At 41.0% G+C, this 15,274-nt stretch overlaps 1 protein-coding gene across 1 annotated transcript; it reads right to left on the bottom strand.

Annotated features, from left to right (window-relative positions):
• Positions 1–515: 515 nt before the first annotated feature.
• On the bottom strand, positions 516–13,700 carry LOC107121921 (interferon alpha/beta receptor 1-like). Its single transcript, XM_015424932.1, has 7 exons — positions 13,547–13,700; positions 12,983–13,100; positions 8,436–8,635; positions 5,899–6,053; positions 3,790–3,928; positions 2,897–3,045; positions 516–853 (listed from the first exon to the last, which is right to left on the bottom strand). The coding sequence occupies exons 1-7, from the start codon at positions 13,698–13,700 to the stop codon at positions 632–634; spliced, it is 1,137 nt and encodes a 378-aa protein (XP_015280418.1). The 3' UTR covers positions 516–631.
• Positions 13,701–15,274: the final 1,574 nt, after the last annotated feature.

The following is a 15,274-nucleotide window of genomic DNA, read 5'->3' as shown; positions in this document are numbered from 1 at the left end:
CCCTCTCCCAGCGCTCTTCATTACATGCTACTTTTGTCTTAGCTGTCTGTAAAGAAGGAATGATTGATCATGTACAGAGTTATGTTAACAACAAATACTACATCCTAGAAGGCACTGTGTTCAAACTGTGCTCTGCACACCGCAGTTATCACCAATGCCTGGGTAGATTTCGGGTCCTCTGAGAAAAATCTGGAGAGGCTGTCCTATCAGTATTTTTGGGAGACTTATACAGCCTGTTTTTAGACTATTACACTTTGCTACAAACAGTAGACATTACTAATATTCACAGTTGACTTTGTAAAACTCAACTTGCATGTATACAGCCTATGTTTACTGTGATTTTCTTCTAGCTGTTCTTTGTATTTCCAAACACGAAACAAGTAAACATTTTAGCAAAATTCTCACCTTTACAGAGAAAAATTAATTTTAAAAAATCTCTTATGTTCTAGCCATTTTCCTGATAGCAGTACATAACAAAATCTTTGGCACCACAGCCAGTTGCCAGCCTCCTTTCTGGCGTGAAGTCTCTTTTAACAAAAGAGAACAGCTATAATAAAAATGATTACAAGTAATTAAATCAGTGCTAGCTATACTGCCCCTCTCATCTTGGGACTTCTACCCATCGTCCAAGTCATATGGCTTCTTCTTCTTTAATCTCATGTGAATTTTTATTTCCAGAAATATCATCATCATTGGAATAGTTTCCCGAGTCTCGACAGCTCTGTTCTGATTGTCCATGGTCCTTCAAGTTAATTTCAGGTAGGATGCTTTTTTCAATTACAAGGACACATTTTTCGGTCGATTCTTCTGAAGATATCAAGTAGGAACTGTTTGGATCTCTTCCTCCAGTCTTCTGTAGATGGAGAGACACAAAGAAAGCGGTGAGGGGGGAAAAAAAACTATAATCAGCTTTTGAGTCTCTTAATAGCATTGCAATTCTGTATAGTACATTCTGCTGAACATGGCTTTCTACTATGCCAGAACACATTATATAGATTTCAATATAAGGGCTCTACAAAAACCTATTCAACATGATAAGAATTAAGATACCTACATTAATGCTTATTAAGCATTGAGAAACCAACCAGTATACAAACATTTCAACAATTACTGACTTCCCTCCCTGATGCATTAACTAGATAAAACATTTGAAGTCAGGACAAAGGTAAGTTCTTTGTTGTTGTCGTTCAGTCGCACAGTCGAGTCCGACTCTTCGTGACCCCATGGACCAGATCACGCCAGGCCTTCCTGTCTTCCGCCGTCCTCTGAAGTTTGCTCAATTTCATGTTCATTGCATCTATGACACTGTCTAACCATCTCATCCTTCTCTCCCCTCCCGGAGTCATGTTGCAGCTGTGGCCCAACTCCAGGAGGGGAGGGGTTTAAAGTTTAAACACTCTCTTGTGGAGTCGCACAGCAGCCTGACTCCGGGAGGGGAGGGGTTTAAGGTTTAAACCCCTTCCCTTCACTTGCAGAGTCACGCCGCAACCGTGGCCCGGATCCAAGAGGGGAGGGGTTTAAAGTTTAAATCACTTCACGCACCAAGTCAGCTCTCCATGACTCAGTAAGTGAAATTCTCCATTATATCCTTGGGCTGGCCCTCCCAACCCTATGTTCTCAAAACTATAATGAATTTTTTTGCCATCAAGTTGCAGCTGACTTATGACAACTACGGATGGACACGAACCGTATTTTTGCAGTTCAGTTTGTGGCTGAACCACAAACCGAACCACAAACCCATATGAACCAGGAGGTTGGTTTGTGAACTGACCCGGTTTGCAAGCCCCTTAAAGTTTAAACCTCTGCTTTCTGCTCCCCACAGCTTTTCGTGGGGAGCAGAAAGCAGGGTTTAATGGCTCCCGGCCATTTAAAACAAACAGCTGAGCAGCAGGCAGTTGTGCATTTGTGCATCAGTAGTGCATCAGAATTTGTGAAAGTTTGTGGCGGTTTTTCAGTTCGTGAACATTGCTTCGCGAACCATGAGCTACTCAAAATTCATGACAAACTTTAGTTCATCAGCCAGTTCGTGTCCATCCCTAACGCCAACCTCTGATGGGTTTTTCAAGGAAAGAGATGTTCAGAGGTGGTTTGCCATTGCCTGCCTCTTCATTGCAACCCCGGTATTCTTTGGTGATCTACCATCTGAATAGTGATCAGGACCAACCCTGCTTAGCTTGCGAGATCTGACAAGACTGGATGAGCCTGGGTTATCCAGGTCAAGGCAATGCCATCATACAAGCAGCTAAAAATTGTCTTTTTAAAAATTGTATGACAAAAACAGATCTGACAAAGTTAATTTTTAATTAACTTAAAGTTCCATTTGTGCAACAGAAAGAAATTATTAGAGATTACCAGGGGTCATTTCGTAGAAAAAGAGCTAGAGGGACTCATTAGCATAACTCATTAGCATATGTCACACCCCCTGACATCACCGGAAGTGTGTCCTCCCCACAGCCGGCGGCGACCTCCAGCGGGCACCAGCAGGGAGCTCCAGGCCCCGCCCTCCCGCACCTCACCCGGGGGGATGGCGTCCCTCCGCGTCCCCCCCCCAAAGATGTTTTAGCATTAAATGTATGAAATGTAATACTTTGTTTCAGAATTGAATACAGGTGGATATAAAGAATCTGGCCAGATACTACTCTGAAGGAAGTGAAAAGCAAGAGGCAACACTTGAACAAAACCTCTTATTTTCACTGCTAGGTATACACATTGTAAGGGGGGGGGGAAATCCTGCCGAGGTATTACTCAATATTTTAAAAGTTAAATGCCAAGCCTTTACTTGGCATTTGCCTGTTAACTATGAGCTCTATGTGGTCACTAGAGAACCCACATGGAGTCTGCTAGGATATTCATATCATTTATTATTTGCAACAAGATAGTTAATTAATACTTATACCTCTATGATTAATGGAAAATTGCATGAGGGAAAGAATGCATATTTGACCTTCTTCCATATATACCAGGAAACACACAGCAAGGCAACGACAACAGCAGCAGCACCAAAGAAAACTACTGCGATGACAAGAGAAACTTGATTTGACTGTCCTATAAAACAAACAAAAAGGAATTAAACTATTAAAATATTGAAAAATATACTATTTCTAAATTTATTCTTAAACTTTCAAAGCCAAATGGTATGATGAGAGGAAGATGCAAACCTTACTCACTCTTCCTCATAGGAAACCTTTGAAACTTATTGGGTATAAAAGTCACAGTAAAAGAAGAAAACGATGAAGAAGAGTTGGTTTTTATACCCTGCTTTTCTTGACCCGAAAGAGTCTCAAAGCGGCTTACAATTGCCTTCTCTTCATCTCCCCACAACAGGCACCTTTGTGAGGCAGGTGGGGCTGAGAGAGTTCTGAGAGAACTGTGACTGGCCCAAGGTCACCCAGCAGGCTTCAGGTGGAAGAGTGAAGAATCAAACCCAGTTCTCCAGATTAGAGTCCGCCACTTTTAACCACTACACCATGCTGGCTCTCTCTATTTAATGGTTCTCTCACAAAAATGGCTTGTGGGGAGGGCAAAATATAAATCAACAGAAATTAATTAATTAATTAATTAATTAATCTTGATATTTAATAGTTTTCTTCCTGGAACACTGGATGTTAAGAAAAGTACTTCTGCAGAGTCTTTTCTATACTCATCATAAGCATGTCAAAGCTCACTGACCTGAACCATGACACAGAACATGGAAACGTATATATCACATTTTCATATGAAGTCATATAAACCTATGACACACAACAATTTATGAGCAGTACATTCCAAAAAATGTTCAATGTCTCATACCACTGGCAGTTTCAATGCACGTCACATTGCTGAACTTGCTGCTTTTTGAAATTAACAACGCTTGCACTTCTAAGCAGTATACAGTTGAAGGAGACAAATTTGGGATTATGAATGAGGTTGATTTTTCTTCAATGCGGCCCTGTACCAGGAATAAAAGTTTAAACATTTAAATAAGAGCAACAGTTATTTTAATTACAGCTCACATTGTTTATTTAAAACATTTATTGAACATAGTCAAACAAACAATTCTGTTCTGGAGTGCCCTTTACAGTGCCATAGAGAACACTGTAGCAATATGCTGCCAACTCTCTGGCCTTAGAACATTGTAGTTGTCAGGAGCGCACACGTGCCAGGTAGCAAATGATGAAAATCCATGGCACACCGTTCCCTAAACAGCAGTGTTTGCAACTACTCCACCCTGTGCAGCAGTACAGGTGGCTGCAGAGTAGCTGCTAGTTAAACAGTCTTCAGGTTTGCTCAGGTTTCCACTATCTGCACTCAGCTGGAGGGAAGCACTATCATTTTTGTTATGCACATCTAGGGCTGGATCTTACGACTTCCCTTGCACCAAGTATTCCTTCAAGAAAGAAAGACTTTTCTTCTGAGGAGGCCTTTCTCCATCAGAAAAAGCCTTCTCCATTGGAGGAGGAGGAGATTGGATTTATACCTCACTCTTCACTCAGAGTGGTTTACAATCTCCTTCCCTTCCTCTCCCCACAACAGACACCCTGTGAGGTAGGTGGGACTGAGAGAGCTCTGAGAGAACTGCTCTAGAGAGAACAGCTCTGAGATAACTGTGGCTTGCCCAAGGTCACCCAGCAGCTGCATGTGGAGGAGTGGGGAATCAAAACCGGTTCTCCCAGATTAGAGTCCGCGCTCCTAACCACTACACCAAATTAGGATAGAAAGAAGTCTGTTGAAGGACAAGTTAGAGGAAGAGGGTCATAGGATCCAATTATCAGAAGAATTAGTAGAATCCAACCCACAGGTATTTTTTTCCTGTTGGAGAACATGGTATAGTTTCCAAGACATGCTCGACATGGGATTAGAAATAATAAAAAATATGTTTACTTTTTTAAAAAACAGGTCAACTTTGTACTCTAAAAGGGGGTGTGTGTGCGCGCGCGCATGTAAAGTGCCCATCAACTTGTGTGTGTGCGCGCATGTAAAGTGCCCATCAACTTGTAGCCGATTCATGACGACCCTGGGTTTTCAAGGGAAGATACATTCAGAGGTGGTTTGCCATTGTCTACCTCTGTGTAACGACTCTGGAATTTCTTGGTGGTCTCCCATCCAAATACTGACCAAGGCTGACCCTATTTAACTTCTGAGATCTGATGAGATTAGGCTAGCCATCCAAAAAGTATTGAATTACAAATAAAACATTACTTTAATTGTTGTTAAACCAAACAAGAGCTTCTGTGCATACTGCTATTCTGTAATACAATTACATCACCTCGGGAGGTGGTGGATGCTCCTTCGCTGGACGTTTCCAAGCGGAGGCTGGACGACCATCTTTCAGGTATGTTGTAGGGCTATCTTTTGGCTATGCTCCTGCAAAGTGCAGGGGGTTGGACTAGATGACCTATAAGGTCCCTTCCAACTCTAACATTCTATGATTCTGTAATCCCCCCCCCCTTTTATTGATGAGGATTTCCTCCTCTGGTGAATGTCTGTGTATTTGGGTACTCCATGCTGACAGGAAATTAGGATAGATGGTGACTGGCATACCATCAAGCAATGAAAAACTCTTGGCCAGTATTACTTACAGGGGATGACTTGAGGATGGCACACTCTGCCAAAAGGCGTATGCTGTAAAATCTCTTATGGGGTAAAAACCCCTGCTAAATTATCCCTCTGTAATGAAGCAAAATATTCCCGTAGTTTGGGCTCAACGTTGAAATAATTTTAACATGAAAAAACCTTGTATAACAAAGAGGTCTGTCACTTCCCAGGAGGACTGTAAAAGATAGGGCTTATATCAAGCTCTTGAAGCACTGGAGATAGCTGGGACAAAAATACAAGACTGACAGGTATGCATTATAAGTTTCTAGTCATGATTTCTCATCCATGCTTCAACTAAAATTATTTTTTTAGAATTAGAGTTACCTTGGTATATGAAGAATTATTCCAATACCAAATGTGATAAGTAAAAGAATAATGTTCGCTTATTGAATTCTTTTCCAGTTCTTCGGGTGGCACAATAAAAATATGAAGTGAATTCTCACTGGCATTAACCTTGACACTTGGTGGGTCAATTTCATCTTAAAAAACAAATTTTATACAGTTCAGTTCTAGCATTATTTTAATTTAAATGTTTACCACAGTACCAAATACATGGTCAAGCTTCTATTTAAATTAGCATATTTAGCATTAGGGTTGCCAACCTCCATGCGGTAAATAAATAATTATGTCAAGGTGTCTATACCAAATTGGTATAAAGAGATTTAAGAAACCAAGTTGTATATATTATTAGTAAGAATCAAAAATTATCTTAACACGCTAGAAACTGAAGTTCAGTCAAAGAGGGGAAAACACATAATGTATATGAATCCTTACAATCCAGCCAGGAATACAGACCTCAATACAAACTATTTTTCACATCAATATAACACTTGAACAAAAGACTTTGCTAAAGAATTGCTGCAAGGAACAGTCCTTTTTATGCATTAGAAGTTTGCAAGATTAATAAGTTTTAACGTCTGGCTTAATCAGAGTGTTTTCCTGAGATTGAAATGAAAGATTTTGGTTAATTTGTACTGGAAGGCGGTTCCATCCTTAAGAAAGCTTCAGCGAAACAAGTTTATAGCTGACTTGCTCACTGAGACTGGGACTGCAGTCGGAACCTTTTCATTGAAGACCATCACTAGAGAGTCTTTGCTACTCAAAAGAAGGACTGTTCCTCATGGCAATTCTTTAGCAAGGTCTTTTGTTGAAGTGTTATATTGATGTGAAAAATAGTTTGTATTGAGCTCTATTATTCCTGGCTGGATTGTAAGGATTCATATACATTATGTGTTTTCCCCTCTGACTGAACTACAAGTTCAGTACAAGGAAGTACAAGGAGTTGGTGCTTTTTCTTCAGACAAATTTAATTGGATATAAATGGTTGTTTCCAGAGGGAGTCGCTTTCAAGATCAAAGACAAAAAAGAAAAAAATGACTCTGTTAAAAAAAGCCAAAGAATTTTTAAAGGCCCAGCTGGGAAGATCAGAGGACGAGCAGAATGAAGAGGACAGCAAGTCTAGTGGCGAGCTGGACTCTGGTTCTTCCGGAGAGGACTCTCTGGCTGAAAAGGGGGCAGCAGCCCCAAAAAGTCCTTATAAGTTACAAAAAAGACGGGGAACAGAGAAATAGAGGCTGAAGGACTCTGAATTGTGCCTTGGAAAACGATGAAAATAAGACTGGGGGGATGTTGTCTTTAGACAGTGAAGGTGTAAAAGTTTTAGAAAAGGAAAAGTACTTTTAATGTTTGGCTCAGTTTGTTCTATGTTTAAACGAAGGGAAGAATTATTGTAACTAAGCCAATGAAGATCTCCTCTCTTGGGTTTTTAGGTAGTGTGGGTATCTTTTCTTTATCCCGTATATGTAGTACCCCTCCCTGTTTTTCTGTAGTAGTTTTTTGTAGTTTGCAAAAATAATAAAAAATCCCCTCCGGGGGCTTAAAAAAAATCTCTTTATTGTTGTATGACATACTGGTATAGACACCTTGACACGGTTATTTCTGTATTCACAGTTGCCACCGTGTTTCTCACTCTGTTGTAGTTGAACCTCCAGATGGTGGTTGGAGATCTCCTTGGATTACAATTGATCTCCAGGCGACAGAATTTCCCTGGAGAAAATGGCCACTTTGGAAGGTGGACTCTATGGCATTATACCACACTGAGGTTCCTACCCTCCCTCCACAGCCTCTGATCTTAAAATCTCCAGGAATTTCCCGGAGCTGGCAACCCTAATTATGTATCTATATCTGCAACTCTCAGCATATAGGCTCACCAACTACTTCCAATCTCAACAAGAACAAAAATTATCCATACATATAAATCAGCAATAAAACAATAAATAATAAAAGCTCACATTAGTAAAACCAACATAAATCAGCAATAAAACAATAATAAAAGCTCACATTAGTAAAACCAATAAAAAGCAGAAAAGCTTTCAAAAAGGAATGTCTATAAATGTGGTACTGTACCATGAAACTTACAGTGAAATTCCCAACAGAAATGCATCCTTCTAAATACATGGGCTTAGGTGGGTAAACTCTGTTTAGGATCACACTGTTAAACTCAGTGCTAGTAAACCTTTTTTGTGCGTGTTATCTGCTGCAATCTGCTCTGTATCCATGAACAATACATATTCTGAACACATCTGGAAGACTCACAGAGAAATCCACAAAGAACTACTGCTGAATAACTTCTGTTCATTTCAGTGGGGTTTATTCAATTGCAGTAAACAGTAGTTACAAAACAGTGGAGCTTGTGACATCACTACTTTCAGACTGTGCTTTAGACTGTGAAGCTCTTGAGGTTTATAAATATACAAGAGGAAATATTATTTGTAATTGAACAGAAACTGTAAAAACAGCATTATATAATAACAGGGAAACCTTACATATTTCAGATGGGCAGAAGGAAAGGAGATGCTTACTTTCTATTAATGGATCAAAAGGTAGCTCTTCAGACCAAGGTGATTTGGAATAGCTATTCATGGTGCGTACACGAAAATAGAACATTCCATGGAAGGAAACGGGAGATGAGATGTCACAATGTGGTTTAGTGATGTTTTCACATCCCTGTACAGTGATCCATTCATCTGAGTAATCAGGAGAGTATTGCCTTCTGAATGCACTATTAGAAGAGGACAGACATGAAAGAGCAATATGCTTATTAGCACAGATTTACAGATCAAGTCTATTCATGTTAACTCAAGTGACCCTTACTTGAGTAAGGTCCTACTACCAAGGGACCTACTACCAAGCAAGTGTGAACAGGACTGCAGGCTTAATCAGATGCATGGTTTCAGAAGAGAATGGCTATGAGAAGGGAGCAAGTTCACCATGCAATCTCGGTGGTGGTCTATCTGTTTTCAAAGCAAACCCATGTCATTCCATGTAAGCAACTGCCTACTGCTAAAGGACTAGCCAAGCTCTTCATGCACCATGTGATAAGGCTACATTCACTACCCTGCAAGATCATATCTGACCAGGGTTCCCAGTTTGTCGCCAAATTCTGGAAAGAACGCCTGCAGGTACTGGGTATAGAGCAGGGGCTTAGTAGTGCTCACCACCCTGAAATTGATGGGCAAACTGACCAAGTTAATCAAGTGGTTGAGCAGTTCCTTCGTTGCTTCTCAAATTACCAGCAGCTCAACTGGGCTATCCCCTTTTAAGGCTTTACATGGATATGAAGGGGCCCCCTTACCTACAGTGGCTTCGCCAGAGCATGGGCACCTCTGCACCTGGTGGCAGTGCTTAAATGAGCAGTGGTCTACAATTCAAAAGACTTTAGCCAATGCTAAAAAAGGTCTACAAAACCCATGTAGACAAGGGGCACGCCTCCAAGTGGAACTTGTAACCTGGTGACTCTGTTTACCTATCCACAAAGAATCTAAAAGGACTCCAGCCAGGGAGGAAACTGGGGTGGAAATATGTGGGACCATTCAAAGTGATCCAGGTGATAAACGAAGTGGCAGTTGAACTTGAGTTACCTAAGACACTTAAACATATCCATCCCATATTTCATTTCAGCTTGTTGAAGAAAGAGCCGTGTCTGAACAAATAGAGAACATGACCAGCAGCTCCTCCATCTCTGATGGTGGATAGTGAGCCACACCAAGAGACTGAAGAAATCCTGGACTCTAAACTTAAACATGGTCACCTGTATTATCTGATTAAATGGAAAGATTTTGACCTCTCTCATAATGAATGGGTGTGCCGAGATCATGTTAATGCCCCATGGCTCGTGCACACTTTCCATAGACCCTACCCTCTTAAACCAGCAGGGTAGGGTCTTTGGGGTGGCAGTGTGTCAACCTCACCCTGCTTTCTTGGGCTTGGTTGCCATGGGGACATAGGGAAGTGAGAAGAATGTCAACTTTCGCTTTTGGATGCTTTGCTGTTGCTTCGAGTTATCTCATTTAGCTCAGACAAACAACCTTGAGCCCCCGTCAGGCTTGGCATCTTCTTTCCCCTGGGAACTATGGCCCTGGGCCATTAGGGTCTGTCAGGTAGCCCTGTCACAGATCTGGAATGTGGAGGGGTACCCTCCTTCTCGTTCCCAGCTGTCTCCCGCTCAGCTACTGTGCGCTATCTTATGCTAGACCTTGTAGAAGGTTCCAGCTGCAGTCTATACAGCTGGGAAAGTTAATGGCTTTGTTGCTATGCCCGCTTGTTTTGCTGCATGCGCGAAATATATCCATTGGCTTATGCTTACAGGGGGAATTTTTGATTTCACTATAAGTCAGAGGCCCTACTACTGACGGCCATTCCTGACACAATCTGTACACATGTTCTTTAGTACCAGAACCACTAATAAACAGTTATCTTCTTATGAAGCCCTATGTGGTGTGACCTGACTAAGGAGCCTGACAGGGTTCTGCTTGATTTAGGTATAATTGTTTGCTTTGCGTACTTTTCCTCGGTTCTAACACAGAAACGTTAAGACTCTGGATCCCGGCAATGTCTCAATAAACTATCTATTCTTCTGAATGACTGTTGTTGGGAACTGATTTTTCCAGGAGTCTGACAGAAAGACCAAACCCTCTATACAATTTATCTCAGGGTCTATTCCACTGTATCATAGTCTTTAAAATACTTTCGCTGTTGATGTTTTTATTGTTTACTACTGGTGTTATTAGTTAAGAACATAAGAACATAAGAGATGCCAATGTTGGATCAGGCCAAAGGCCCATCCAGTCCAACACTCTGTATCCCACAGTGGCCAGAAATACCAGTGCCATCAGGAGGTCCACCAGTGGGGCCAGGACATTAGAAGCCCTCCCACTGTTGACCCCCCCCAAGCACCAAGATGACAGAGCATCACTTGCCCCAGAGTCCCTATCTATACCTTGTGGCTAATAGCCACTGATGGACCTCTGCTCCATATGCTTATCTAATTCCCTTTTGAAGCCGTCCATGCTTGTAGCTGCCACCACTTCCTGTGGCAGTGAATTCCAAGTGTTAATCACTCTTTGGGTGAAGAAGTACTTCCTTTTATCCGTACACATGTAGTTGTTGATAATGTGATCATTTTTTGAGATCTCATATGTATTTTATTATTCTATACTGCCTCTAGACATTTGAGACTTTGAGGTTGTACAGAAAGGACTTAAAATGAACAAACACAAAAGAACCTACGTTTTCAATGCATACCTCAGGTTAGAAAAGGTACCATGAAATCTAAAGCAAAATGCTGACCATTCCTTTGTATACAGTAATAAAAATCAATTAATACCTTGAAAATTATTTAACTAAACTATCCACATTTACTCTAAAAAAGGCATTTACATTTCTAAGATTTCATCCAGCCCTGTATATTTTATAGCTCTGTCACTGAAAACAGGTGGAATAGCTTTAAAAAGGTAAAGGTAAAGGTTCCCTTGCTCGAAAGCCAGTCAAGTCCGACTCTAGGGTTGCGGTGCTCATCTCCGTTTCAAAGCCGAAGAGCCAGCGCTGTCCGAAGATGTTTCCATGGTCATGTGGCCGGCATGACTAAACACCAAGGCGCACGGAACGCTGTTACCTTCCCACTGAAGTGGTACCTATTTATCTACTTGCAATTTCTTGCTTTCGAACTGCTAGGTTGGCAGGAGCTGGAGCCAGAGATGGGAGCTCACTCCGTCATGCGGCAACCCGGGTCTTGAACTGCTGAACTACTGACCTTCCACAGCCTGCAGTTCAGCGTCTTAACCACTTGAGCCACCGCAGCTTTACCTGTGTATTATTGAAGGAGACTGCAAATTAGAGTACCAGCAAATGTAATCCCTTGCTTGCAAACAAGGTTGGTTTCCCATTTAATTATTATCTTCTAGTAAAGCACTGTCACTCAATTCTTTATCCTGATCTAGTGAGTTGCTTTTGATCTGGGGCACCCTCATGTTAGTGATGGTAACCAACCACAGAGTTCTTTGAGCCATGCACACACATGCACAATGTACGCTTTAATGCTTTGGAGTTGGGAGTAAGCAGTGAAGTGGCTAACTGCGGATGATACGAAGTTGTTCAGGGTGGTGAAAACCAGTGAGGATTGTGAGGCACTCCAAAGGGATCTGTCAAGGATGGGCAAGTGGGCGTCAACATGGCAAATGGGGTTCAATGTGGCCAAGTGCAAGGTGATGCACATTGGAGCCAAAAATCCTAAATATAAATACACATTGATGGGGTCTGAACTGGCAGAGACTGAGCAAGAGAGAGATCTTGGAGTTGTAGTGGATAACTCACTGAAAATGTCGAGACAGTGTGTGACTGCAATAAAGAAGGCCAATGCTATGCTGGGGATTATTAGGAAGGGTATTGAAAACAGATCAGCCAATATCATAATGCCCCTATATAAATCAATGGTAAGACCTCATTTGGAATACTGTGTGCAATTCTGGTCACCACACCTTAAAAAGGATATTATTCAAAAGGGAATTAGATAGGCATATGGAGCAGAGGTCCATCAGTGGCTATTAGCCACAAGGTATAGATAGGGGCTCTGGGGCAAGTGATGCTCTGTCTTCTTGGTGCTGGGGGGGGGTCAACAGTGGGAGGGCTTCTAATGTCCTGGCCCCACTGGTGGACCTCCTGATGGCACCTGGTATTTTTGGCCACTGTGTGACAGAGTGTTGGACTAGATGGGCCTTTGGCCTGATCCAACATTGGCGTCTCTTATGTTCTTATGTTCTTAGGCCACTTAAGGAGCTTTTGGAAAGGGTAGCTATGCTGCAGCACTGCAAACCACTGTTCAAGGTAGTGCAGAAGTGAAAATTGCCCCTTAAGATGTGGCTGAATTATTACTGAATGTCAATATGAAAGAATCATTATATGCATTTAGTTCGCTTGCTGATTTGTCTTATTTAATGTGGCTTCTCAAAACAACTACCAAACCCAGACAATCTCGTGTAAGCAAGCTAACTTTGCTAGACATCTTAAGCTGTGAAGAAATAGCTGGAATGTAAAAGTTAGATATTAAAACATATGCAGTAATGATTCTTACTAGAGCCACTGGACTGTGAAGCTTATACTTCCATTATATAGGTTATCCCAATACAAAATGCACTTCATATTCAAAGCATAAACACGAAGGTTTTTGGGAGGAGCCAGACCATCCAAAGCTGTAAAGATAAAAGAAAAAATAATTCAACAACATATTCATTTAGATTCAGGAACAATGACAAAAACTACAAAGAAAATTACAATTGTACTATCAAAGGCCTACACGGCTTGAGGTGGTGGCTGTAGTAGTGCCTCAATGATGCTTATCAACTGCTCCAGGACTTAAGGGGACTATGGGAGTGACCCCTGGAGCAATGCAAACAAAATGCGTAGTTATTTGTGAGTGTTTAACAGTGCAGTTTTAAAGAGAGTTGCACACTTTGAAGGCCACTGATTTAAAAGGGTATAACTACTTTCAGATTGTACAAGAAACCACAGTTCTTAAAATTTTATTTATTTATTTTACTAAGAGGTACCAAATTTAGGTGAAAAAATTAATTAGTGTGATACTAACTACTGATCTGAATAGTTAAGCGGAAAAATAAGCCAAACAGTAAATCCATACCTTTAGGTGTTTTTATACAGTACTCTGGGCTCCATAAAGCTTTATGATCTTCTAGGGACGCTTTAACTTTTAAACAATAAGTAGTATCCGGCTGAAGATAAGGAAGGTTCTGCCCTGAAAAAACATCCTGGGTTTTTTCCTGCAAAGGAAACATGATTTTTTAAATAATTGTGGCTGCTTTAGATATTTCTTGTTATAATGATTCAGAAATAATTTTTTTTAGAGGTGACCCTTTACTGGGCCAACAGAATTAGTGCTGGTATTTTGTCAAGAGAATGGATGCTACATTTTCAGAACAGTGTACTTTTTGATTTTAATTATTTACATGCTTTCCTTCAAATACCTATACCAAAACCAGCAAGGAGATACCACCAAGCTTTCTGACACCTTGGGCCAGTTGAGATGTTAATTTTTTTTCTTCTTTGTATAATGCACCTGGGTGTAATCTGGAATGCAATCAAGCAGAGAACACAAGGAACATTTCTACAGATACAGTGATAGCCTTCTGCCCATTTGACTCAACCTGGACCTGAGGGCTGCTGCTACTGCTAGAATTTTATATTCCCCCATTTGGTGCTTTTTGGTATAGATACTTATTTTTTATACTGCTAATATTTGGTATACAAGGATAGTGAATTTTTTTCCCTGTAAACTTTTATTTTAATATGTTGTTAAGTGTCCCAGATACCAAAATGGTAGGGGTATAAATCTGTAAAATAAATGAACTTAATCATGCAATGAAACTTGATTGTCAGTACGACCAGTCAAGAACAACAAAAGTAGTACTTCTTCACAATATGTTACTTATTACATTTACTACCACAAGATATAGTAACAATCATCAGTTTAAAGTTTTTTGTTTTTGTTTTTAAAAAAAGAAAGATTGGACGTATTCAAGGAGGATATTTTAACTGGTACTTGTTAGTCATGCTAGATGAAACCTCCATGCTCAGAGATGGAAAACCCCTAATTATCAAATGCTGCAGACAAATGACAGGGAGGGCAATCACCTTCATATCCTGCATGTGCAGCCTCTCAGAAGTATGTTGCTCTGGCAGAACATCGGACAAGAGGGGTGGCCTAATCCAGCAAAGCAATTATTTTGCTAGCATTCATCCCTCAGCTCTTCTTTTACTCATTCTTCCTAAGCAACAACAAATTCCTATATCCCAGGGCAGGACAGGAAAGGGTAAGTCATATGTTGCTCAAGCAAATGAACCAGGCTATAAAAAAGCACTGCCCCACTGGTTAGATACATGTACCTGTATCCCCCTGTGGGCCCCAAAAGTAGTTTGGTGTTGAATTGGGGGGGGGTGTTGGATCCCCAAGCATCGAGAATAAATCCACGTTTTCAAGAAAAGCAAAATTTATTTCAAAGCGTTGAAGACATACTCAAACACGTTCTTTGTTAGAACTGGGGATACACAGTTAGGTCAAGCATAATAAAGGAACTTCAAACAGATACAGATCCAATGAATAGCATTCCCGCTGGCGGGCTAATGAAACGGTTGCGCGCCCAGTCCATGGGAACCAGGCAGAACATCAGACAAAACACAGGTGCAGTACTCATGAGAAAAGCAATAGGCAAGCATTACAGCATCTTCTCCCCCACACAACCTCCAGCAGTTATCTTGTGCATTCCAACGCAGGAGCAGGATGATAGAAGCCAAGCCGGGTGTAACAGGGAAAGGATATGTACACAGAGGTCACAGAAAACAGAATGGCAGC

Source organism: Gekko japonicus, unplaced genomic scaffold (assembly GCF_001447785.1).
Source record: "Gekko japonicus isolate JY-2015 unplaced genomic scaffold, Gekko_japonicus_V1.1 scaffold1770, whole genome shotgun sequence".
Taxonomy (NCBI): Eukaryota; Metazoa; Chordata; class Lepidosauria; order Squamata; family Gekkonidae; genus Gekko; species Gekko japonicus.
The sequence above is the reverse complement of the archived record's forward strand: the minus strand, read 5'-3'. Positions and strand labels throughout refer to the sequence as shown.